Source organism: Apaloderma vittatum, unplaced genomic scaffold, assembly GCF_000703405.1.
Source record: "Apaloderma vittatum isolate BGI_N311 unplaced genomic scaffold, ASM70340v1 scaffold12996, whole genome shotgun sequence".
NCBI lineage: Eukaryota > Metazoa > Chordata > Aves > Trogoniformes > Trogonidae > Apaloderma > Apaloderma vittatum.
The window spans coordinates 6091-31875 of NW_009720104.1; the positions used below are offsets into that span (position 1 = coordinate 6091).

General features: G+C 47.3%; 1 protein-coding gene across 1 annotated transcript in view; it reads left to right on the forward strand.

Moving 5' to 3' along the window:
* Positions 1–23162, forward strand: part of PIGQ (phosphatidylinositol glycan anchor biosynthesis, class Q) — a gene marked incomplete at its 5' end in the record, with an annotated part of 27454 nt that extends 4292 nt beyond the window's left edge. Inside the window, 9 exons of the mRNA XM_009870899.1 lie at positions 1551–1682; positions 3484–3604; positions 9684–9810; positions 10794–10947; positions 13481–13592; positions 15351–15431; positions 16421–16535; positions 19356–19417; positions 22948–23162. Of these exons, the coding sequence (XP_009869201.1) occupies positions 1551–1682; positions 3484–3604; positions 9684–9810; positions 10794–10947; positions 13481–13592; positions 15351–15431; positions 16421–16535; positions 19356–19417; positions 22948–23100 (1057 nt within the window). The remainder of the gene's footprint in view (positions 1–1550; positions 1683–3483; positions 3605–9683; positions 9811–10793; positions 10948–13480; positions 13593–15350; positions 15432–16420; positions 16536–19355; positions 19418–22947) is intronic.
* Positions 23163–25785: the final 2623 nt, after the last annotated feature.

The window sequence follows — 25785 nt, forward strand, 5'->3', positions numbered from 1 at the left end:
GGCTGCTCTTTCCCCTGCCACTTCACATCTCACCTCCTGACAAGTCAGCTGAAGAAGTGGTGCGTTCATCTCTAAGGTGGGAGGCTGTAACGAATTGCTGAGTAACTTGGAGGCCTCAAATTAAGAGGAATGATTCACAGGATGCTGCACGGATTTCAAAACCGATGTGTCTGAAACAAGGAGGAGGAAGGGGGCACTTTCAGACTCTTGTGGGGTTTTTTTTTACTGATAAGCCTTGCACGGAGGGTGGTTGGAAAGGCTCAGGAGGGTGCAGGGAGGAAGGGGATGGCAACCACAGAGAACTGAGCAGGATTTTGAGTGAGCCGTACCCTTGTGATTCGTGTGAAATGCATAAATAGGGGCTGGAGCCCCAGCCTGCCCGACCTGTGTTTTATCCTGTCCTGGCCCGAGGACACTGTGCTGCTGGGCGACAGGCTGAGGTCCTCCAGATGAAATCTCGGGGAGACACACATGCTTTTGCAGGGACTGGAGGGGTGTCCGGGTTGTGGTCACTGAAGATCTGAACAGCTGTACGATTTCAAAAGCAAAGGAGGATGCATGGAATCATTTGAGCGTTTGGAACAAATGCAGGATGAAGGAACATGCCAAAGCAGTATGAGAGAGTAGGTGAAGGAAGTGACTTAAAAATGGACTTAGATTCCTGGACCCTTAATAAGAAATAGTGAAACACTGTGAAAATACTAAAACAGGGAAGAAGTGACCCGAGTTATGAATTTATTCATCAGAATTTTACCCCCGGTGCTTTGTGTTGCTGTACCCGCTGCTGTGCATCCTTCGACCAGCCTGCACCCAACGATGTTGTCTTAGTCTGCACAGTTCACTGTCATTCCTTTCTTCATAGGTTTTGTGGTAATAAAAGTAACTCCCAAAAATAATTGAGCATCATTTAGTACTTTTCTTCTGAGTCATAAAGGAGGAACAGTGTGAATTTTTCCTCCCCTGCAAGCCTGCTGCGGATGTTAACTTTGAAACCTAGTTAAATGCTAAATGTCGTGTTACCTACATAATGCTGGTCACCCTTGACAAGGCAGCGGAGAAGGAAATAGAAATGAAGACCCTTAGAAAGGAATTTGGATGTAATAAAAGGAAAACAAGAAGAAAATAATCTAGTCAAAGAAGAAGAGGAGGGAAAGCAGCAGAAACTGCAGGGAGAACAGGTTTGTTACACCAAGCTCACGCTATAGATTGCGATTAGAATATTGAGATTTGTGACTGAGTGCAGCACATCGTGCTGTTGCGCCGTACACGCTTGAGGTTGGTCTCGCGGTGACTGAGCGCAGTGTGCAGTCCCGGCGCTGTGTCCCGAAGCGCCGGGTGGAATCAGGATTGCCTGCTGGCTTCCTTGGAAGAGTAAGGCACGTGGTTTTACAGAATGGAAATGCAAGGTTGGGTTTTGCGCTTTAGCTGTCTTGGTCTGCGAAGGCTGCCTTAATTCTGTTAACCTGTAAGCATCTGATATTCTTTAGTGATAACATGCTGACACCGTCTCTGGTCACTCAACCTTAACTTGACACTGGTTCTTTCTGCAGGGTGCTGAAGTTTTGGCCTTTGTCTTTCTTATGGAGCAAACTCTCAACTTGTGAGCAGCTGGGACATCGCCTGCAACACCTCCAGGTCATCAGCAGTAACAAGAAGGCTCAAAACCAGGCTCAACTGATGAGGTAGAGTATACGTCAAGTCGTGCATGTCTTTGCTCTGGCACTGTCTCCTCTGGGGAACCCAAACCACGGATCCTGCACCCACACAGCGTCGCGGGATCCACTCTGCACCATGGCATGCTGCCTCCCTTGCTCTCCACTCATTTGCAGATCTTTACTCTGCACTCTGTTTATATTAGTTATGCTTTTTTTTTCCAGATAGATGCCTTTTTTTCTGCCTAGCCCAGGAAAGTTGCCTGGGATATTGGCCACAGAAAGCTTTTGCTGCACCCGTGTGTGTAGTGCTTTGCCGTCTCTGCTCCCATAAGCTCGTTGCTTTCACGTGTGCTGCTCTTAACCACAAACTGCATTTGGTATTCAGTGGCACCCTCCATAAGGGTGGAAAGGCTTAAATGCTCCCCTCTTTCACCTGCTCTTTCGGGAAATCTTCCTTGCAGCTACTGCAGACTAGAGGCTCCAAAAGCAGTAACCAAGTCAGTGTTAATAGGAAAAGCAAATATGCAGCACAGTGTGTGGAACAGGGAGAGGCAGAGATCTGAGAGGGATATTGAATGCCCTACGGCCACGACACGGCGAGTCTTGTTCTGTGTGGTTCTCTGATCCTGCAGTAATGGCCTCCCGGGGAACATTTAAAAAAGATGGGCAGATTTGAAGCTCGAAAGTAACTGTGGTTGTTTAATCTGATTTCCTGAATAACTCATGTCATGGACTTTCATTTGGAAGCTCTAGCAGTGAAGGGGCAGTTGGGCAGCCCTTCCAGATTTGTGCATGTACCCAGAAACACTGTTTAGTACATTAACCAGGGGTTCAGCTAATGTCTGTGTATTGGGTCGGGCTGAGATGGAGTTAATTTTCCCCGCAGCAGCTCTCACAGTGCTGTGTTTTGTTGTTTTGTGGTGGTAGCTAGAAAGGTGTTGATAGCACCCCAGTGTTTTGGCTACTGCTGGGCAGTGCTCACACAGCACCGAGGCTGTGGTTTTCCAACATTCCCCCAGCAGTAGGCTGGGGGTGGGCAACATCTTGGGAGGGGACACAGCTGGGCCGGCTGACCCAAACTGACCAAAGGGCTATTCCATAGCATTTGATGTCAGCTCAGATATAAAAGCGAGGAGGAAGAGGGAAGGGGGGAGGCATTCGTGGATTGCATTTGTCCTCCGGAGCAACCGCCATGCATACTGGAGCCCCGCTTTCTGGGAAAGCGGCTGGACATCACCCGCTGATGGGAAGTAGAGAATAATCTTTGTTTGGCTTTACTTCTGCGTGTGGTCTTTGCTTTTGCTGTATTAAATTGCTTTTATCTTAACCCACGGGCCTCTCGTTGTATGTTCCCTCTCCCCTGTCCATTTAAGAAGGGAGAGTGATAGAGCAGCTTTGGTGAACTCCTGGCTTCCAGTAAGGGCCAAACCACCACAGTCTACATTTTGGAAAGCCACCTGATCTCACCGTGGGTACTTCAAGTGCTGATGCCCTTAGTAGTAGTAAATCCCCTCCCCTGAAGTATATATCTTTGTTAGACTCACACTGTCTAACATTCCTCTTCATAGCTTCAATCCTGGTCTTCACCCCCCTTACTAAAAAGGGGTTTGTGGTGTGGCAGACACCGAGAGGCTCTGTGTTTGGCCACAGAAGTAGCAGCACACCAGCAAAAATCAAAAGATCTCTGCATGCTGCCTCTGCAGTAAATTGTCTTGGTGCCCCTGGGATATTAAAGATGCTACGTAAGCGAAGCCGACAGTTGTCATTGAAACATCAAACGATGTCCTTCCTCTGTCTCTAATGCTGTTTCTCTTTATCCTGCGTGCAGGAAAGCCAACATCTTCGTCTCTGTGCTGATTGATGTGGCTCTGGGGATACTGCTGATGTCCTGGCTGTACAGAAAGAACCGAATTGGTCACCTGGCTGACACTCTCATCCCCGTGGCTGATGTAAGTCTGGCCAAAGCAGTTTCTCTTTCACCTGCAGTGGGTACTGCCTTGCTCCTGGTGCCTGGGGTAGTTGTAAAGGGGCAATTCCTTATGCATGAGAGTTTCTGAGAGTCCTGTGAAGTCACGCAGATTAGCTCTTCTCAAGAAGAGTAAAGTCTTCAAATCAAGCCTTCTGGGGCTGCTCAAAATGAACACAGCCCTGCTTTGCATGTGCAGTGAATAGTAATTAGGTGTTTACCAGAGGGCTGCTCAAGCTCCTAAAGTAACAATTATGGGTTGGGCAGAGCTCTGCAGCTGCAGGTTGAGCGGTTATCGAGCCAGGATACTTTTATTCTGGAGCTGATGGGAAGTGTCCTCTAGTTGTTGCTATGTGGGGTGTTTGGGGGGAGGAGGGGAAGAGCTGTAACCTGAGTTGAATCTGATAAACTGCTGAAAAGTCAAAGTTGATAAACAGTGCAGCTGTGCTTGTGAAAAGGAATTTTGTGTGGAGATCCACACAGGGTACAAACACCTGAAATCTGGTCTAAGAGCTGTGGAGTACAGATGGTGAACTAGGAGAACTTGCTGAGTTCTGTGATTTTCTCCAACACAACTCCTTGCCCACTAAGATCCCTCAACATCAGCATAAGTTAACGAAGAACAAGCATGACTCATGCTGTCCTGCTTTACTGGTGGCTCATTTTAGGCACTGTGCTCCATTATATCTATTTAGTAGCAGTGAGGAACATATAATGTACTTCAAAGGCTGGAGACCAGACCCCTAAGCTAAAGGTTCGCTCTTAAGAGCTGCTGTGTCTTGAGAATATGTGTGCAGAGGGTGTTGCAGGTGCACAGCCCAACGCTTTCTCTGCCCACTGTCATTTTTGGAAGAGAAGGGGAGATCTTTCCATTGATTTCTTGCTAGCAGCTGGAGAACGTCCTCTCTTGGCTGTTTCTGCAGCTTCTTGGTTGGGAGGAATTTTATTCTGATTAGAGAATTCCAGCAGCAATTTATTTTTCCTGCTTATGCTGCCTTTCTTGGGAAGAGCTCACATTTCCCTTGATGATGACCTGCTTGATCCATGTCTAACCTTTTAACTGTTACAAGCCGTATGGCTCTGATTGTTCTTGTACACGCTGTGCTTTCAGAAGTTGTGTATGGAGTGTCTGTGAATCGTGATTATTGCTATTTCTGTTATCTGTCGTAGTCAGACTTTTAAGGATTGCTGCACACACTCTTCAGCAAGCGGCGGTGGGGTAGAAAGGACCACAATTCTTGCAATACACTTGATCTGGTGTTTGAGCTCTACACTAAAAATAGTTTTCTAAGTCCTATTCCTGAGTCCTTTCCCTTACAGATATTTCAGCTGGAGATGTTTAAGCTCTTTAGAGCTCTCCCTGTGGGATTACTGGAAGTGTCCAGTTTCTCAGAAATCTGATTTCTTAACAAGTCTGCAAGGTGGTGGCTTTTGGCTGTGTTCCCGTTAGTGCAGGTGGCTCCAGGAGGGATTCCATCTGCCCAGTGTCTTTGGCAGATGGATGCTCCCCGTGCTCAAGGTGTATCCAATCCCGGCACCTGTCCTGGACGGCCTTGCTCCTCAGAGTTGGTCATTCGTCCAGTAATTTAGCTCGTCTGTCACTCAACTTATGCATCATAGCGTCAGCTGTTCTCACTGTGTCTCCTACGTGCGTGGACTCCGTTGCCGTGCTGTCGCCAAGAGCTGTTTGCTCACTTTCCTGGAAGTGCTAACTCCTCCCCGTGCACGCGGCCAGGTAGTCTGTCGGCGCCTTTCTTCTCTGCTTTCTCCAAGCTTATCAGCTCGGGGCACTTACAGCTCTTCTTACTTTCTTCCTTCAAGCATATGAGATTGTGGACATAAAATCATTTGGAGTCCTTTTGCTGCCTTCAGTGGGCATTGATTTATGTGCGTTACGTGCAGGCCTTTAGAAAATGCAGAGCTGAGTGATCCCAGAATATACCGATGACTTCAGCATGTGGTGTGCAAGCCAGCACCACTTCTTTTCAGCACAACAGCAAAATCTCCCTGTAGCCATTCAGCAGTAGGTTTCCTCTTTGCTGCTGAGTGTCCATCTGGTACGCATTATTCCCATCACTTGGGCTTTCTGAAGTGCTTATGTTTTGCCAAGTGCAGTAAGGCAGACTTTTCCCGTGTGCGGAATTGAGTTCCCTTTCCTCCCCTAAAGCTCCTTGCTATTCTGCTTTTGATCCGTGCCCCACATCTCATGCTGGCATCGCCCTTACGTCTCTCTGCCTGTTAGTAAATAGAACATTATATGTACGTGGTGGAGTTGCCATCCCTGGAGGTGTTCAAAACACGTGCGAATGTGGAGCTTCAGGATACAGTTTAGTGGTCACAGCAGTGTTGGATTGCCCGTTGGACTTTATGATCTTAGAGGTCTTTTCCAACCTTAATGATTCTATGATTATAATAAGATTATAGTGGTTTATAAGGTTGTATACATAACCTTATTTTAACCTTATTGGTTTGATTCGTTTTGATATTGACAAACCGACCTTACATAACATCTAACCTTATTGGTTTGATCAGTTGATTTTAATATTGACAAAATCATAGCTGCATGGGGACTAGACACAGTGCTTGTTTGTTGTTGTTTTTTCCCCAGCAAACATCTTTCTGGAAGGAGGCAGATGCAGGTAGGTTATTTTGGCTCTCAGCATCTGCCAGGGTCACAGGCTCAGCCTGCTGACGTGAGGATCAAGCCGTGTTCCCTGGCCATCATCCGTCATCCCCTGATATGATGGTTCTCAAATCAGCACTTAGCTGGCAATTGTCGATGCTGCACAAAACATCCCTGACTGCAGCTCCCACTTTCACAGCTTGACGAGCTGCGCTGGGCTGACTATAATAACAAGTTGCTTTTGTCAGTAAGTGAGGCAGATGTGATTCAGAGACACCTAGGGAGTAACTGGCAAGTAGCTGTGTGCAATATGAAGGACTGATTTTTTTTCAGCAGGCTTTCAAATCCAAGAATGGAAAATGTGAATAATCTTCTCTCTGTAGGTGCCCTCGCAACTCCTACCCTCCTCCTTCGTCTCGCTCCCACCAGGCTTCCCAACAGTTGTCCTTGGTTTTGCCTTCCACAAGACAGCCTTCTTTCAAAAATACACGATTCAAAGTGCTACATTTGTCTATTTTTAAAAAAGGAGCTGCTCATAAACCGTCTTCTTTTTTTTTTCTCCCTTACCTCTTTCATCCTTGCTGACGTCTCTTTTTCTGAAGTTGTAATCTCTTTCAAACAGTTAAATATTTATCAAAAATTGTGCCTCCAAAAAATGTTACTGAGGCTTAGAGATAATTGGTTGTAAGTTCGTATTCAGTCATGTTCTGCTCATCCATAAACAAAGCAAGCAGAGAGGACGCTTCCTGGAAAATGGATGCTAATTTGTAAAATAGTGTAGCTTAGAGCTTCAAGCACCTGCATCAGGCACAGGGCAAATGTGTCTGGCAGGGGGTGTTTTGGCTCTGGCTTGCCCTAGATGCTCAGCTCTGGAGGTTTGCCCACGGGCGGTGCACTGCGTGTCCTGCGCTGTTGGTGTCACATTGCCGTTCAACCCTCTGCATATGGAGACTGGAAAGAAGGGCATGACCACAGAGGTGGTTTGACCCCGGCTGGAGGCCAGGTGCCCGCCACAGCTGCTCTGTCACCCCCACCTTCTCAGCTGGACAGGGGAGACAAAATATAGCAAATAGCTTGTGGGTCGAGGTGAGGACAGAGAGATCACTCACAATCGTTGTCACAGGCAAAACAGACTCGACTTGGGGAAACTGAGTTTATTAACAATCGCATTAGAGAAGGGCAATGAGAAATAAAACTGAATCTTAAAACTAGCGCCTTCCCCCCACCCCTCCCTTCTTCCTGGGCTTAACGTAACTCCTGACTGATCCCCACAAAGCCATGCAGGGGCACGGGGAATGGGGGTTGTGGTCAGTTCATCAGATGTTGTCTTGGCCACTCCTTCTTCCTCCGGGGGAGGACTCCTCACTCTTCCCCTGCTCCAACGTGGGGTCTCTGTCGCGGGAGACCGTTCTTCACAAACTTTCTCCAACATGAGTCTTTTTTACAAGAGCCAGTTCTTGACAAACTGCCCCAGCATGGGTCCTCTCCGTGGGGCGCTGCCCCTCAGGAGCAGACCGTTCCAACATGAGTCCCCCAGGGGGTCACGAGTCCTGCCAGCAAACCTACTCTGGTGTGGGCTCCTCTCTCAATGCAAGAGCTGCTTCAGCACGAGCTTTTCACAGGGTCACAGCTTCTCCACGCACCTAGCCGCTCCAGCGTGGGGTCCTCCATGGGCCGCAGGGGGACACCTACACCCCTGTCACCTCCAGGGGCTCTGACTGCCTCAGCAGGGGCTTCACCACGGCTCAGGGCAATCTTACTTCGGCACCTGGAGCACCTCCTCACACCTTCTTGACTTGCCTTGGAGTCTGCACATATTCTCGCTCCCCTCTCTCTCTCTGAAAGTTATGCCACAGTATTTTTTTCCACATGTTATCACAGAGGCATTCCCACCATCACCGCTAGGCTCAGCCTTGGTCAGCGATGAGTCTGTCTTTGGAGCTGGCTGGCGTTGTCTCCACTGGACCTGGGCGGAGCTTCAAGCATCTTCTTGCAGAAGCCACCCCTACAGCCCCCTCACTACCTAACCCTGGCCATGCAAACCCAGTACACCAATAAAGAACGTTTTTTCCACAGTGATCTCACCTAAAGCGTTAGCTTTAGTCTCTGGTTTGATAATGTCCCTACACTCCTTTATGAAACACCCTCTGTTAATTCACTGCATCGTGTTTATTAACAGTGGCTGCATCCAGTATTTGTGACAGCAACAAGAGAATTGGACTCCCAGGCACCTTTTCTGGTTCTGCTTGCTGTTGATCAGTCCTGAAATATCTGGCGGGAGAACAACCTGCAAGGTTATGCCTTGGGACTGTGGTTTGAAACACTACGCCCAGCTGAGGAGCAGCCAGCGAGGGCACCTTCCCAGAGCTCTGTGCCCCTGTCAGAATTTCATAGCACCTCGGGGACTGGCAGCCGCCAGAAGTGTTCAGTGCTCATAAACAGCCTTGCTGAGAGGACTGCTTTCAAGCATTTAAATATTTCATTAAAATCCCCAAATGCTTTTTCTAAGGTAGTGGTCCGACGTTTTAAATATTAAAACCAGTCTATTTATAAAGTAGCTAACGCTTCTGAGTCACAGAGGCAAGGTCTGTGGGTTCAGATCGATTCTGACTTTGCAGTAAGACAGAAGGAAAATGAAGGAAATTTAAAAAAGCAATCCTTTTGAGTAAGTTGAAGGTGGAGCCCTTCATTTCGCAGCTGCACTGAAAGTAATTGTGTGCAAACTCATTTTGCTAGGATCCTGTTGGTTAATAAATAAAATGAGATCGTTCCTTGGAAATAATTTCCCCTAAGGGGAATTATCCATGTAAGTGATGGGGAAACTAGGCTACAGCACACCAGCGTTAGGCGGCATGTCTTGGTTCTTCTACACGCTCACAATTTGCAGTGCAAGTCTCTTGCATGGACTTGACTCTAAGTGCGGGTTTCAGGGCTAGAAGGTATTTTTTTTACTCACAGTCTCTCTTCATGTGGACAGACGCTGCTTCCGGGTACGTTCCCACCTGTTTGCTGGAGGTTACCACTCTTGGCTACCTTGATTCACAGCGCGGTAAATGGGCTTCACTGCTGGTTTTGGCTTAAGGAAGTAGGTCAGGTCTAAACTGCTGAGGAGCAGAGCCACCTTCTGCCCTCGGAAAATAGATAAGTAACATCAGCCTGGGATTGAATCACCAGAAATGGTGAGTCAAAGCCACCAGTTATTTGGAGCCGAGCTCCATGCAGGCAGTTTGTAACACTAGTTCTGCTGTTATGTTTGAACAGTAAAGAGACAGCAAAGGTGCATTTCTGATTTAACTAGTTGTCTTTAAAGGGTTAGTTTGGATCTTTTGTTTTGAAGGGTGCTGTAAGAGTGTTTTGGAGGGGGCAGCACATACAGCGGACCTGCTCAGTGTGGCAGCAGTCTTTCATGTTTGGTGCCCTTGCTTCCATGTGTTTGTAGCATGTAGCTGAAGAGCTCCAGGATCTGCTCCAGTGGCTAATGGGAGCACCAGCGGGACTGAAAATGAACCGAGCCTTGGATCAGGTTTTGGGCCGCTTCTTCCTTTACCACATTCATCTTTGGATTAGTAAGTGCAACTGTTTAACTTTGCAGCCTGCCTTTTCATCTCTTCACTCCCGAGTGTTTAGTATTTGCCTAGAGGTGAATAAGGGATCAAAATGCACTGCTGCAAGTGCAGACTTGTCCAAGAGCCTTCCTGCTGTGGGAACTCAAGCCAAAGTTGGATTCCCACACAAGGACGTCATGCGTATTAAGTAAAAAGCTTGTGCTGATGCTTTGCTGGAAGTGCAGATCATGACAGAGCTTACTTACTTGGTGCCACTAGTGGTGAGTGTCCAAGGGAAGGCCTTAGGTCTTACGTAGGCTGTTGCAGTCTTTGCCATGTCAGAGACAGCTGATGAGAGAGGGATGAGAAGTGTGCTCTCGGGATGAAAATGCCAACCTGTCCTGTCACTGACTTCACCTTAGTTCCATTTTATTATTTCAAGTCCATCCTGGCAATAACACACCCTGCTCTCCTCAGTAAGCATCTTGACAGAGTACAGTCACAATGGACATGAACTCCTTAGTTGTTGTACTGATTTACTTTGCTCACCAAAGTGACTTGCTGTGACTTGGCTCCATGGTAGTGATGAAGGAGACTGTGGCTCCATGCTGCTTTATTTTACAAAAGCCATATGGGGTGGCTTTTGTGGGAATAGCAAGGAAAGGGTGATGGTTGCAGTAAAGATTCATGTGTGCCATTAAAAGCGTAATTAGGAACCTGGACGCAAATCTCAGAAAGTGAATCACATCTGGAGCTCTGTGCAAGATAAGCTTGTCCTCCCCTTCCTCACAGAGCTGCCTTACCTGGACAGGAATTTGGCAAGGAAAGACAGTTTTTTGTTGGCCCTTCTAAACAGAAGGCGACATCTAAAGAAGTTTTACTTCTGTGTTTTCATGGCTGTGGTTTCTGGAGCAATGTTCTAGGGTCGGGGGGGAATCAGTCTTTTGAGAGTGTCCGGAGGAAGATGTCTCTGTCAGATACTGACACTCTGCAATGCCTACTAGGCTACATCCACCTGATGTCCCCATTCATTGAGATGATCCTCTGGTATGTTGGCCTGTCAGCTTGTCTGGGCCTGACGGTGGCTCTCTGCATCCTCTCCGACATCATCGCGCTTCTGACCTTCCACATCTACTGCTTCTATGTCTACGGAGCCAGGTGGGTTGATCTATCTAGGCTGTGTCTTGGGTGTATTTGGAGAGAAGGGCCACTGAGCACTCAGACCGTGTCTTCAGTTTGTGGAGCGTTCAATCCTGGGGTAGTTCTTTAGCCAGCAATTTTTTTATTGCATTCTTTTATGCATGTAGAAATTATGGCTGCAGTAGTGCAAGCAACCTCTGTGTCAGCATTTAAATATTTATTTACTGTGGTAGTGACCTGCAAAAATAAAATTGCGTGACAGACAGGACAGAAAAGCAGTTCACCCCATCCCCTTAATTCAGCTTCATAATACTCCTTTCAGTTGACACCCCACTCAGTAGTTTTGAGGGGAACTGGAGGAAACAAGGAGGAAAAATTTGAAAGTCCCTGCCTCTGCCCTGCTCTACATGTTCTTGTCTGCGTCATGGAGCACAGCTGGCCAGTTTGAGGTTCTAGCATGGCTGTGGCACCATTGTGGTGTCATTGTCTGGACCTGCTGGAGGGCCCTGCAGCCTGAGAGCTGGGCAGGGGCTCTGAGGAAAGTCATGGGAGCCCAGGGGGCTTTGGGGTGTGCTGGGGTTCCTGTGCAAACGGTGCCCATCAGTGTGCTCTGTTTCTGCCCTTGGTTAACATGTGATTCAGCAAGGAGTCCCACAGGCCACCAGAGAATAGCTCTTCTTGCTGAGGAGATGAAAAGCAAGGTAATAAATAGAGGAGCTTTTGGCTTATAAAGTGGGGAGTGGTCATTGTTCCTCCCCAGGCTGTGAGCAGAGGGCTTTGCATTGCAAACAAGACATAGTAGAAGAAATAGTGTCACTTGCAGTCAACTTCAGTTATGGGTAGTGTAGGAAATGTTTAAAAATACTGAGATATAATTTACAAAACAGGTCTGTTGTGAGCATGGTGTTTACACCTGAAATCAGTTGTGTCAATAATGGGGAGTCTCTTTCCAACACCTCTAATTACCAGAGTTTCTGTTTTGGTCCATGGGGAGCAGCCTTGCTCCTCCTGATTGTGCAGAGACTAGAAATAGGAAAAGCGTTTTCTCAGCTGCTTGCTTTTCTCTTGTGAGCTGCAGAGAGCCAGCCTACTCGCCTTGGCTCTTTGGTGGAAGTGTAGAGCAGTTACATGTTATCTTGCCGCTGGCACAGAACCGTCCCTGCTGTGCCAGGTACCTGTGGTGGAGAGCCAGGAAGGGACAGTAGCCACCCACTTGAACACAACCACCATGACACTCTGCCTTCCTGCAGCTGAGGGAAGAATTTGGGCGTTCAGGTGCTGGTGAAGCCTGAGATCCCCTTCAGAGCTGAGAGCAGGCGTGTGTGTGCAGGCAGCAGGGAAGGTGGGGCAGGAACACCCGCTTGGTGCTGTGTCGGGGCACGTGGCCTTAGTCAGAGCCACGGGGCAAGTGGGCAGCAGCAAGCTGGGGCAGTCGTTCTGGGCATCCTCCTGCCGGGGGATTAGCGCACCGAGCTGTGCCTGCCAGTGTGGGGGCACCTTGCCAATTCCTTAAAACATTTGGTGTTCTTCAAACCAGATTCTTCCCTTGGATGAGACTCCTTGCCTCTGCTTTTGCAATGCTGCCTTGAAATCTGAGCAGCAGCCTCCGCACCTTAACTAGGCTGGTTAACTGGTCTGGCTTTTGTAGCTCGGGCTTTCTCAGGCTCTGTTCTGCCCCACAGATTGGCTGTCCCCTTTCTGTACATACCTGTGTGTTGGACGCTGCTGCCCAGGGCTCCTCGTGCCTCTCCTCCACCCCACGAGCTCTTTGTTCCTTGATGTTATTCCGTAAGGATGTCTTATTTCCTACCTCTTCTCACCCCAAGCTTTTTTCACCGTTGCCATTTTTCTGTGAGGGAAGTAGCTCCACATATCGTAGCAGCATGTTAGGAAAGCCTGAGAAGATGCAATAGGGGCCGTGGCCATTTAGTCAATCTGTTCCCACTCTTAAGGATGTTTAAAGCTGTAATTTCTGTGCTTTACTGGAGAAAGTGCAGGGGCTCCAGTCCTCTCGCTTGTCTTTCTGTGCTGCATAGTCAAAATTGAACCGCATGGACTCAAGTGTGGGAGGTGGGAACCTTGGTCATGGAGGGGGTGTGAAGCAAGGGGAGCAGGGCAGATCTAAACTGGAGAGACATTGGTGAGCTGAGGGGGATAAACTCGCTGCTTCTTTTGCCACTGGGAAGGTGATGGCGCGGGACTGATGACTGCTGCTGCTTGTAGAGGCCGCCCTCCAGCAGCGCTTGCCACTTCCCATACACCAACAGGGGCAGAAATTGAGATCCTCGCCACAACCCCGGGGCACGGCCCGGCCGTTGTCCTCCAGGTCTGTCTGCAGTAGCCTGCTTTGCCCGTGCCAGGGGCCAGCCCAAACACAGCCGACTGAGCAATTAGTATTCTATCTGCGTCACTCGAGAGCTGATTTCTTTTGCCGCACTGAGTTCCGCGGTGTCGGTAGGTGAGTGGGCACAGGGGTGTGATAATGACAGCTGTTTTGTGTCGAAGCTTGAGAACTCGTGGCTCTGATGCACGGCGTCTTCTCTTTGCTCAGGCTCTACTGTCTGAAGATTTATGGCCTGTCATCTCTCTGGCGCTTGTTCCGTGGGAAGAAGTGGAATGTCCTCCGGCAGCGGGTGGATTCCTGCTCCTATGACTTGGACCAGGTAGCACTGCAGCACTGGGGGCTCGCTGCAGGGCGCTGCCTGCAGGCAATACCATCCCATCCTGCTTGAGACTGAAGCCACGGGAGGCTTTGTGGTGCCCAGAACCTTATTCTGGGCTAATTCTGACAACGGGCATGATTCTGGCAAGCACTGAGCACCTGCAAGGCAGCCTGGTGAACTGCAGCGTGTGCTGCAGATGCTGTGACAGCTCCTGGAGCACGGGAGTGGGTCTGGGGGTGGGAGGCAATTTAAAAAAGTGGTGCCCAGCAGTGTTGCCACAGTAACAGACGTGCCAGCATTTCTATTAAAAGGCCTTGTTTCATTCACGTTGCGCTGGAGCCTGGCCCACGCGTTCCCCCTCGAGCGGTAGAGGCAGGGGTTTTTGTCAGACATTGGGAGCTCTTTTCCATTTCTGAAATGCCGTGCAGAAGTTCAGCAGAGCCCGGAACGCTGCACGCCAGCAGTTGCAAACATTGCTGAAATAATAAGGTAATATTTGGTGACTTGCAGAGGCAGCGCCTTTCTCTCCATTGCAACAGATAACCTTAAGCTTCCTACACTGCAGTGGAGGAGCTGTTTTTCTGTTTCTTTAGTGATTAAAAGCCTCTGTGCCAGGGCGATGGTTTGCATCAAGGCTCGGTCCTTGTGTACTTTGAGGAGATTTGGTTTGGCATTTCAGGCTTCATCCTGCTGCTCCAGAGGCCGGTGGGAATTACGTCGTTGGCCTGGTTGGGAAGAGACATTCATTCAAAGCAGACCTTAAAAGACTTTTGGAGATGTTAAGCAACTGCAGTGGAGTGACAAAAGGGAGAAGCAACTGCTGTGAAGAGAGTGGGTTGGGTTATGATCTATTTCTGGTTACGTGCATGAAGCTGGGATGTTGATCGCCCCCTGTGACATGGCTCTCTGGGTTATTTGCTTTCATAATATACCATGGATGTGATCTGTTTTTGCAGAAATAAGAGTGCCCTGTGTTCCTGTGGCCTCTCTATTCTGGACCCGGTGACTGAAAATTGAAGAGGGAGATCCTTATTTGTCATAAATCTGCATTTCTCCCAGTTGGAGTTAGTTAAGACTTACACCAGCTGCGTTGGCCCAGAATAAAAATAACTTTTTCTGTGGGCAGCAGAGCTAATGACACCTGCTTCCCTATGAGTTTTTCTCCTTCGTCCTCTAAATATTACCCCTCACCCCAGTAACTCCGGCTTCCTTCTCCCAGTTTCCCACCGAGCAAGAGGCAGAAGTCCTGTGGCTGGACTGACCAGCCGGCTCCTGCTGGGAATGTTTATCAGCCAGGTTTTGTCAGCTCTTCACCAGGTGCCTGTTCTGCTAAAATGAGGAGGAACAAAAGTACTTCCTGGTTCTCTACCTTCCCTACCAAATTTCTTGCACGTTTTTCTGGTAAAAACTGAGCAATGGCTCTAAAACTTACAGGGACAGGGAGCAAAGAAATGGCAGGAGCATGTAAGTCTTTTTTTTCCTAAGGAAGCTGGCCTGAAATAGAAAATCTTGAGTATTGTCTGTAAAGGAAAAAATGCTGTCAGGATCCAGCTTATTTATCTTTCCAAGCATATTCCTGTAATAGGGAGCCTTCTAAAAAGACACAGTGAGAGAAGTAATACTGAAAATACTCAAGGTAACAGCACAGGGAGTAAAAATAAAATCACATTAAGGAGTCTTGCAAATTTTGGTTGTCTCCTTTTATTTTGTTTCCCCGTGGCTCTCCTAATGACTGTTTGTGTTTCTTTTTCCTTCTAGTTATTTATTGGCACTTTGTTATTTACAATCCTGCTGTTCCTCCTGCCTACAACTGCACTATATTACTTGGTGTTTACCCTGGTAAGATACAACTCTTGAAGCTATTCATATACCGTGTTCTGAGATACTGGCAAAGGTTTCCTAGTCATTTACTGTCATCCGCAGAGAAAATATAAATTTGCCTGGCTGTTTGTGTAGGCCAAGCGAGTGGAATTCGGGATACGTGTTTGTGTTCCTCCAAAGGGAATTCCCAGCAAATCCCAGTCAGCAAGACAAGCTGTTCCCCTCTCCTTCACTCAGAAGTCTTTTTGATTATCTTTCCATCCCACGTCACAGTTGATTGCCCCGCTAGTTTGATCCAGGACTTTTTTTTTCTTTTCCCCCAGGAAATTGTTGTGTTAAATGCTTTAAGTTGGGGTTTTGCTCAGAGGGTTGGACTTAGTCATTTCTCTTTTTTTCCCCTAGTACGACCAGTCCTCTCTGAGGCCTGCCTGGAGCAAAATTTTCCGCAGACAGTGGCCGTCACATGGTTTCAACATCTTTTTTGAGCCCTCTCTTTTCAGATAAGCTTAGCTCCAGGAATAAATGCAGCCTGACAAAAGGACGTGCTTTAATCAGGGAACGGAAAACACTGAGTGGGAAAGCTCATTTTCCAAGTGCTTTGCTCCTGCTTAGATGCTCCATGTGGGGTTTCTTCAGGCAGAAACAAGCTACTTCAGTTCACTGTTGGAGAGAGGACAATTTACATTCACTGGCGTGTAGTTTGCTAGAAATGGAAACCTGAATTCTGTGGTTTAGACCATGGCCATTGAAAGCAGAATAGCTCACGTGTCCCTGCAGGTCGCAGCCTCTACAACCGCAGGAGCTTCATTTCGCTTACATCCTTAAAGCTAAAATTGTCACGGAACCTGTCACAGGGTCTGGGTGCCCAGTGCTTGTAGGCATCGAACTCACCTTGGGGTGCTTTAGTTTAGCCCACAAAAATGTGGGACTGCGAAACAGCTTGTGAATTTGCAGGTGTTGCTTCTGCTGTTTCTCCCAGACTTTCTTACTAAACTGTTCCTTTGTAGCTCCGTTTGCTGGTGGTGATTGTGCAAGGCCTGATACACTTGCTGGTTGATCTCATTGACTCCCTCCCTCTTTATTCCCTCATTCTTCGGCTCTGCAGATCCTACAGGCTCGCAGGTAAGTCCTTCAGTCAAGCAGCAGCACTTTTACAAAGCCTGTGGCGACTAAAAGTGACATCCAGACAATCACTTTATAAATTAGTTCATCTTTTGATTCCAGCGCTAAAGTACCAGGTCAGGTAAAACTTCTGAGAGTTAAACAATCTGTTAACCTTGTGAGATTAGGCTCTGAAACAAGCCAAATTACAAAAATTTTTAAAATGCTTGGAAAATCTCCTGTTTGAAAGGTCTGGATCTACAGTGGCTGTGTATCAATGGAACTGCTTCAACTCTGTGCTGACTTGACTAACGAATGTCCTGAGCTGAGGTGTTTGGATTAATTTCAGAGCTCTGGGCAGATTTCAGATAATCATTCTCTTTTTGAGACTAAGCTGCCACCATTCTGAGCTAGTCATTGTTTTCCCACTTTGGTAACAGCTATGGTTAGTGGATTTAGAATCAAGCGCATCTAAATTATTATCTCCCATCCATTTAGAGAGCACACAGGAGGAATTGAAAATAGAAAACAGAGCTTGATCTTCACTAAACCAAGGCTAGTTGTCAAATGCGAAGGAAGCTTGAGGCAACCGATCACAGCTTTGTCTGTTGCAGTGGTGCCAGGCTCAAGTTTTGGGAAGGTATAGCTGAGCCACATTACAGACTCAGTTACTTTTCCATGTGTGACCAGCAGCTTCCTCTGAATTTCCTGGAGGAAACTTCTTAACCCTTTGGGGCCGTCTCTGGAGAACAGGAGGTGCTGCTGAAGAAAACTGACCCAGGAAACAGCAGTTTGTAGGTCAGGAGGAAATCCTGTTACTAGTGAGAAATGTAAGGCCGTGTATCCCCAATACTCTTAGATTACTTCTTGGTTTTGTTCAGCCCAGCTACCTGCTGCGGAGTACTAAGCCCCTCTCCCCCCAGGCAGAGGATTGTCTTCTCTGTTGAGTTTGTTACTCTCTTTGCTCCTCTTCAGCATTTTAAGAAAGAGAATGCCATGATGCCGTGCTGCCTGCTAGTTGAAGAGACATCTCCAAGAATTTCTGCAGCCTGCATTCTTGTGCCAGCACAGAAAACATGTCATTGCAGTGGTAACAGATGGAGCGGTTGAGTCAAATTCAGAAGGACTTCAGAGAGTACACATCACTTGGTGTCCTCACTGCTTAGGTGTTGCCTCCCTTCTCAGACTCAGAATTTCCATAAGACATCCTCTGGCATATGTTATGGCAGCTGATTTTATAGGCACCAACTGGTTCTACCAACACGAATGGGTAGTTCTTTCTGTTGGCCAGGGGTTAGGGCAGTGATAAGTTCAATTCAGTTCAGTTGTGGCATCTGGCCTCCAAGTCCTTTGACTCAATTTCTGAATAGGCAGAATATTACGTTGCTGATCTTGATGCAGGATAGGTGTATTTTCTTGGAAGTTTAAGACTCTTGAACAATTAAATAATTTAATTAAGGGATTCTTGGCTTGCAGCTGTAGAAGGGAAGTGTGTGGCCATGACCAACAGAAGCAGCGTTTTCTGGTCTAATGGATTGTTCCTAGGATAAGGCTCCAGAGTGCTCAACCACGTACCTGCTTGTTTCTATCTCTCCCTTACAGACTGAAAAGTAGTTCCTGGAGTGGCTTAGACATTGCCTCTTAGGCAAAACTCAAAGAATCCCTCCCAACACTTTTTTGTCATCCAGCACATTTGCTTATTGAGAACCAAGGTGCTCTTTTTAAAGTCCCTGAGGAAGCCCATGTTTCAATATAATCCAGCAAAATGCAGATAAATCCTTCCTGTCCTGTACAGAAAAACCTTTTTGATTTGGGGAGAGAGGTTAAACCAGAGCTTTCTGTTAGACAAGAGCATTCTCTCCCAGGAATGAACTGTATAATTTTAATTAATTCAAAGCTTGAGGAAAAAGACAAAGTGTTTTGGTTTTTAGATGTGTGAGAGTCACATAGATACTGTAGCGATGGGGCTTACGCAGATAGAGAGTTTTATTTCTATTTGTACTCCTGAGCCACTGTTTGGCCTGTGGCAGGTCGCTTTATTACTCTTGCATCATCTTCTTACCTGTAGAAAGGAAAAACAGAGGCACAGGTTAGTTGGTACAAGGTTGCAGAAGAGGAATTGGTTTTGTTTTGGAGAAGTGATTCGAGATCTTTCAAAGAAAAGCGCCTCCCTAGTCCTAGTTGTTACCCTTGTTTGAAACATTGCATTAGATGTTCGTGCACACTATGTCACCATTGGACTCTAAAATCTTTCTCATTTATCTTTGCAGTATCAGGAACGTAGCAAATCCAGGAGGAAATATAAAAGTGGCAGGCTTGGTGGGGTTAGCAGCGTGTTAAAAACACGTGAATGCTGGGATTAATGGGCAGCAATTGCTTTGAAATGTTTTTAATGCCTCTAGGCTGGGCACTTTCCTCCCTTGGTCTGAAAGAGGGAGAGATTTGCACGTGTGCTTTATCTGTCTGAGCACAAATTAAAGGTGAGTTCTCTGCCTCCTGCTAACATGGGCTTCCCATTCTGATGGAAGTTTGGGAAAAGAGATTTTTCCCGTCCCTTCATCATCATCAGTCTGGTTACCTGACTTGCAGGCTTTGTGCTTGCTTCAGGGCTGCATTTTCAAGCTGGAAGTCAGAGAGCTGCTTCTAATGCAGCCGAGAGAAACACGTCGCTTGTCGTTATGCTTAAAACCACTACGGAGAGAAAATATCTGAGGGTTCATGAGTCACAAAAGGTTGAAGACTCTGTTTCTGGGAGTGCTCAGCCAACAGAGCTGAGCAGCAAATGGCACAGGCTTTTCTCCAAGTATGGGTTTGATTTCCTTGATTTTTTTCTCTTTTCAGCTGGTGTGAAGTTCAGAGTTCTTGAGCAGCAGGATGGGAAACCTCTTCGACTCCTCATGCAGGTAAAAGCAATTCGTGCCCTTTGTGACGTTTTTCTGCTGCGGGCTTCACCTCAGACTGACCCCCAGGTCCTTCTCCCTTCCATAGCAGTTCTGAAACTGACCCCACTTAAAAAATTCCAGCTGTGAGATGCTGAAACTGGGGAAATAAATTTCACATTGCCATGACTGGTTGCTGCTTTCTCTTCTTTTTAATACCCTGCCTGAGTCCTCCGTTTAGAGAAAGGCAATGGCCTTTATCGTGTGAAATGAGACACGAGAGATAGGAGAAGCACGGAGCTCTGTTACTTCTGGAATAAGATTTCTTGTCAGTATCTCCTCGCTTCTTGGCTCTGTGCAGCTTCACAGTGGTCGTGGCTGAACACTGAGAGAAGCAAAAGAAGGCAGCTTCTCAGTATCTTGTTAGAGTACTGAGGGAATTTTTTTTTTGCTGGAAAGAAGTGATGCGATGTTAGCCGTGAAGTTCTTGTCACTCTTTCAGGAGTGACTGTGGAATTTCCACTTCCTGGCTTTGCAGGAGTACATTGTGGCATGGCTTCATAGAATTCATAAAAAACACTTGGATGCTGGGGGAGCATGTGGGAAGGAATTAACTGTGGCTTCTGTTGCTTTTTCCATTGCTGGTGCAGCCCCAGCCCTATTTCAGCAGAGGTCAGGAACCAGCCCACCTGCTAGCAGCAGTTCAGAAGGGAGTCCCTTCAAGAGACATCTTTTAGGGCAAAATTAGCATTTCCAAAGCTTGCTGTCTTCCCAGTTCCTGTCTTTTGGTAGAATAGTGGTGTAATAACCAAAATTATTATTCTCTGTGGCCAGAAGACTCCATGAAAAGGAAACCAGACACAAAAGAGAAGGCACTTGAGCTGCTGAGCAGAGGATTTGGCATCAGCATGTTTGTGAGATGAGGTGGATAGCTTCTGCAGAGGAAAAAGATCATGACTTAGAGAGCAGAGGCAGTGAGTCATAGGAATATGATGAATTTTCCTTGGACCACTGCAGAAATATCTTTTAGCTATCTAGAATATAGCAGAAGTCATCATATCAAGAGGTGGAAGTGCTTTAGTGGATGTTTCTCTTGGCCTTCTGCTCAAATAATAATGAGCAAAGAGTTGGTAAAGGCACTTTTTTTGCTCTCTTTGTGCTGATGGAAATGAAAAATGGGCTCATGTCTGAAATCCTGCTGACATACACCACTTTCTGACAGGTCTTTTGAGAGGGCGGGCTTTTTAAGTGACATGGTAAAATTCTTATTTATGGTACACGATGATGTTCCTTCCTAGAAATTTGTCCTCTCCCTGTAGGACAGCCCTCCGTAGCTGTGCTTGGCAGAAGGAAGGCTGGATTCATATAACTAGGCCCAAAATAATTTAAGCTATAGGTGACTGATGTGTTCACAGCTGCCCTTTGTGGTGCTGATCATGGATTAGAAATCAATAATGCTGGTTTTGAGCATTCATATGCAGCTTGTGATTCAGCCGAGTGATTATTTTTTATTTTTAAGGTAGTGTCAAAGTCCAGGCTCAGGCAGGCAGAGGCCACTCCTAATGCTACTCAGTTTTCTCCAGGAAGTCTTACATAGTTCAGTATTTTCATTAGTGTTTAAAATCATTTATTTTGGTGCACGAGAAGAAATGTTTCAGGCAGTGTGGCTCAGCTGAACTTACAGCCCAGGGAGAAGACACGATGAATTTGATTCCTCTGCATACCTTCTCCTAGAAGTGTCGTCTTTTGCCCCATTGCCTTGAAAAGGGTTAAGCAAAAGAGGAAGGGAGAAGGGAGCAGCTCCATTATGAAACAAAAGATGCATATTATACCAGGGTATGTTATAGCTTTGGACTATAGAAATTGCATAAAAGGAACTCCTCTTGCCACTTCCCTGATAAACAGTTTCTGCTGTTTGGCTCATTTGTCCCTATCTGTAACAAGAGAGGCAGACACGTAAGTCGCACTGGGCGCAAAACGTTCTCTTGTTATTTCTCAGCAGGCAGGTGTTACCGCTCGGTATCGCCACCCTGCCCGGGGATGATTTTCAGCAAGAAATGTTGTGTCCAAACCTTCCAGCCCATGTAGCTAATAGGCAAAGAAACATACACTGGGTCTCACCCTCATATAGCACCAGTTCCCAGCCTCCCCGGCATGTTTTCACTTAAAACAAACTAGTTTGCCTACAGCTGAGGTGAGAGGCAGAAGCAGTTACTCAGGTTTTACTGTTGTTTGTGTTGTTCTTTGAAACCAACTTGACAAAGGTCTCCAGGATTAATTCTAACAAGTTTTTGATTTAATCCCCCTTTCCCCGAGCTCCGTCGTTGTTGGCACTCTGAGTTCACCCTCTCCATGAGCACCAGGCAGCCAAAGCAAACTGGTGGTACAGGCAAACTCCTGGAAAACTGGTTGCTCTTCAACAAATATTCAACTCTTTGACAAAGTCTTTGTGGGGTTTGCTGTCTCTCTTTCCTTATCATGGCTGGATTTCCTACTGTGAATTGTAGTCTCCTTCCACGCAGCTGCTTGGTTTCTTCCAGCATAACTGGACCCTTTCACTAGAGGAGGTTGTTCTTTCATTTCTCACCTCTGTCTGAGCTTCCTCTGGCTCTGTGAGTCTCCTCACGTCGGCATCTCTCATGGTCTGTTTTCTGAGATCCATCATTTCTGCGTAAGCTGTTGGCTCTTTTGGAGACGATCTATTGCTGTGTGTGCTTGCCATGCATCAGATTGTGGCCAGACCGGACCAATCCTCTGGATTTCATCTCTCTACCCTGAAATGCTTCACTGGAATGAGATTTTTCCAAGGGCTCATGGTGCTTCTCTCACCCCTTGTCCAGCTAATGCATCTGTCTGCCTCTCCCCATCTTCCAGAAGGTCAGCGCAGCAACTTTATGACTGTAATCAGAGACCACAGACTTTTGTAGGCAGAGACTCCAGACGCAGTCATCGGAATCAAATTTAAAAAGATGAGCTCAGCCAAGGAGGCTTCCTTTAAAACAGTAACCAGCATCCCTGCGCGTGGCAAGTGCCCCGAGCTGCCGGGACTCAGTTCCACTGGGTAGATGTCAGGCAATAACGAGTTTAGCGTAAAGCCTGGCTGTGGGCTGAGGGCTCAGCACATTAAAGCAGTAGACTCGTAAAAAGATAGGGCTTAGCTGGTGAGTTCCCAAGAGTTGCAGCACGTCCCCAGCAGAGCATTGCTCTTTGCAGCAATCCAGCCACTGCAACCTCCTGACCCCGCGAGGTGACTGTTCCAAGCTCCTGTGGAGCAAGCATCGCTCTCAAGTTCTGCTGGTGCTTGCGTCTGCTTCTCTGCTTGAAAATTAGTGTAATAATACTCCTTGCCAAGCTCAATTCATTAGTGTTTCAGGGTGCTGTAGAAGTTTAAACAGCTTTAGCTAGCCAGAGAGGCATTCTGCTTTGTGAGTAGCAGTACTGATGTTTTAACAGAGGCCAGTTCTATGCAAAAGTTGCACTTGCCCTGCTCAGCTGCCTGTATTTCTTTACTATGACATATTTTCATTGCTACTGTCCCTTTCTTCTCCTCATAGATCAACCCCCTGTCGTATGGCGGTGTGGTACAGACGTACAGGCTGCCAACCTACAGCTGTTACCCAAAGGATTCCTGGACATCTCTGTGCAAGAAGCTGTTTCTTGGAGAGCTGATCTACCCTTGGAAACACAAAGGAGAGAAGCAGGACTAACAAGAGCAAAAGAGCTTGAAAGACTTGGTCAGAAAACTATGGAATTCTAATGCTTTTGGACCAAAGGCAGCAGAACCAGCAGCGACTGCTAGATCCCTTTAGATAGATTTTGGTAACACGGGAGGGGCTGATTTTTTTAAGGCAAGTATTTTTAAATGTTCTTTTTTGACTTTCCTCTTCCCCTACACTATGTTCGTGTCATGCTAATGATTATTTTTGAAGCAAAAGGTTAAACCCGTCAGTGCCTCATGAAACCAGAGTTCACTGTAATCAAGGACGTACCTCCCACGTGGTTTGATGTGTCCTTCCACATAAGCTCGCGGGGCCGTATTGAACCAACCCTTCAGGTGGTTCGAAGCCACAGCGATGAGGTGCGTTCTGCCAAAGGGTCGTTTGGACCTTTCTTGCTTCTGCTTTCAAGGCAGCTGATCAAACCCTAGATGGAAGATCAGCTTGTAGAGTCATACACTGGAAACCGTACAGCGGGGTTATCTGGATTTATAGGATCTCGCCGTGTGGTGCCTCGTCTTTTGCACTTTGTGATAGTCCAGGAGCTTTTAAAGTTACCTCAGACAGAAGCCACTTAAAGCCACTTCTTTCTACAGACGTGTTCTCTTGGGAGAGTTTTCCTGCTTTGGGTACTACCTCCGCTGCCCCAGGCTGGTTGTGTGCTTGTTTTGATGTGAATCTTCTCTTCCCTTTGTTGGGGAGCATGCCTCTGTGCATGAGAGTGTGGTGTCCCACTGGGACTTCATTGTCATGTAGACATTTCCGTACAGTTGTTATGCAGAAGTACACTTTCCCCAGGTCTGCTAGCTACTCTTGCTGAAGCAAGGCTGCAGTATCTCTGTGCCCGATTGACTGCATTACATGGCAGGTGAGAGGTGTGCTGCGTCCTGCCTCCTTTTCCTCTCTCTGCCCAAGGAACCGAGGAGGAAGAGGAGGCCGTGTTGTGGCTGCAGTGCTCAGCCCTTCTCCGGAGGTGTGTTCCAGTGGGAGTTAGGTGGAGGCAAGTGAAGGAGCCACAGCAAGGTGCCCCTGGAGCCTCCAGTCAGTGCTTCCAGTGGCAGGGTAAAGAGTTTCCTACCCCAGCCTCCATGTACCTGAAAAAGAGGTTACAGACCCACTGCTTTAAGACAACCCTTGCCAGGTATATTTGATTTGTCTGTAGCTGCTAAAAGCCTCTCGTGGTGCAGCTACTGCCTCTTCAGTCGTAGCCTGATCAGCAGAAAATGAAGCTCTTGGAAACAGGTGCTTGTTCCGGACGTTCCTGAGCAGGCAAACACAGGAGCTGCCAAGGTCTTACAGTTTTCCCAAGGACGTCATGAAGAGAGGCAGTGTTACCTGGGCACCGCTACCCAAAGAGGATGCCCTGTTACCTTGATCCAGGGAAGAAGGGCACGCTGGTGAAGAAAGTCAGCGTGGCAAAGCCCCCCTACCATTGCCAGCCAGCACAGATGGGACATCACTGGCTGTAGAAGTGAGAGACATCTTCTTCTTTAATGATCAGTGCTTAAAGCTCATGTACAGACCCGGTATCTTCTTCTCTTGGAATATCGATGCCTAAGTATTTCTCTCCACTCCAGATGTGAATAACTCCAGGCTGTGATCTATTTGGTGGATGAACAGTCTGAAAAATGTTTCTTACTTCAGCTTAAATCAGAGTCCTGGAGACCCATCCTTACCTGGCACTCAGTGGAGCAGGTTTATGCTTTACCTGCCTCTCACTGGAGCTACGAAATGATATTCCCTCTGCTTCCTCCCACACCTTGGTTTACTAACTGCTGTGAGAAACTTTGTTATTTTGGGTCTTGTGAAAGTAATGTTTCTGACAGCCTGGCTTTTAAAAATCTTTCGGTGGGACCAGACAGGTCACGACGGCCCTACCTGGCTGTCCTTTGGGATCAAGTGACCTGAGAGGCGCAGAGACAGCACAGAGCCATGAAAACCAGCAAGTGTGACCTTCCTGTTGGGAACCTGCCAGACACATTAGTTATTCCAATACTGAGTCTGTTTACTGAAGCTGGACAGTGAAATAGTAAACTGAGAAAAAGCTCCTCCTCAAACCCAAGAGCCTGGACCTTTCGTGACACAGAAGACACCTTGAGCAGCCCAGCTGGGAGATGACAGCACCTCACGGGTCCAGTCCCCTCATGTCACCCAGGACTGGTGTCTGAGCTGTCTCACTGCTTCTCACGCCCGGCGTTCTCCTTGCCCGTGATGATATCTGAGCCTGTGAGGATCTTCTGCTGGATATTTGCCATGTCTCTCCCTTTCCAGTCGCTGCCATTCAATAGTCTTCCCCCACCCTTTTCCGATTCTGCGCAAAGACATTACAACAACTTAGCAGACATCCTGCTCAGGAACATTTGACCTTATGTCATCTCTCTAATTAGAAGTTGGGATCAGCATCATCTCCCACAGCAGCACAGACTGGCCTCGCACTGGCATTTCCTCAGGGAAGAGACTGCCGGTGAGTTTGCGGCTCTTAATTTGTCCTCGGATCCTGTTACCCGTATCAGCCCTTGGATGAGAAGTAGTTAAAGATTTCAGATCTTTTCTGATTCCTACTGCACAACCCTTAGAGGCAACAAGGAGTCTTTGCCAGCCGTCATTCAGAGACTGTAATCCTGCAGACTTTTTTAAATACTGCCTTCCCTTATTATTATTTCTTCCACTTTATGG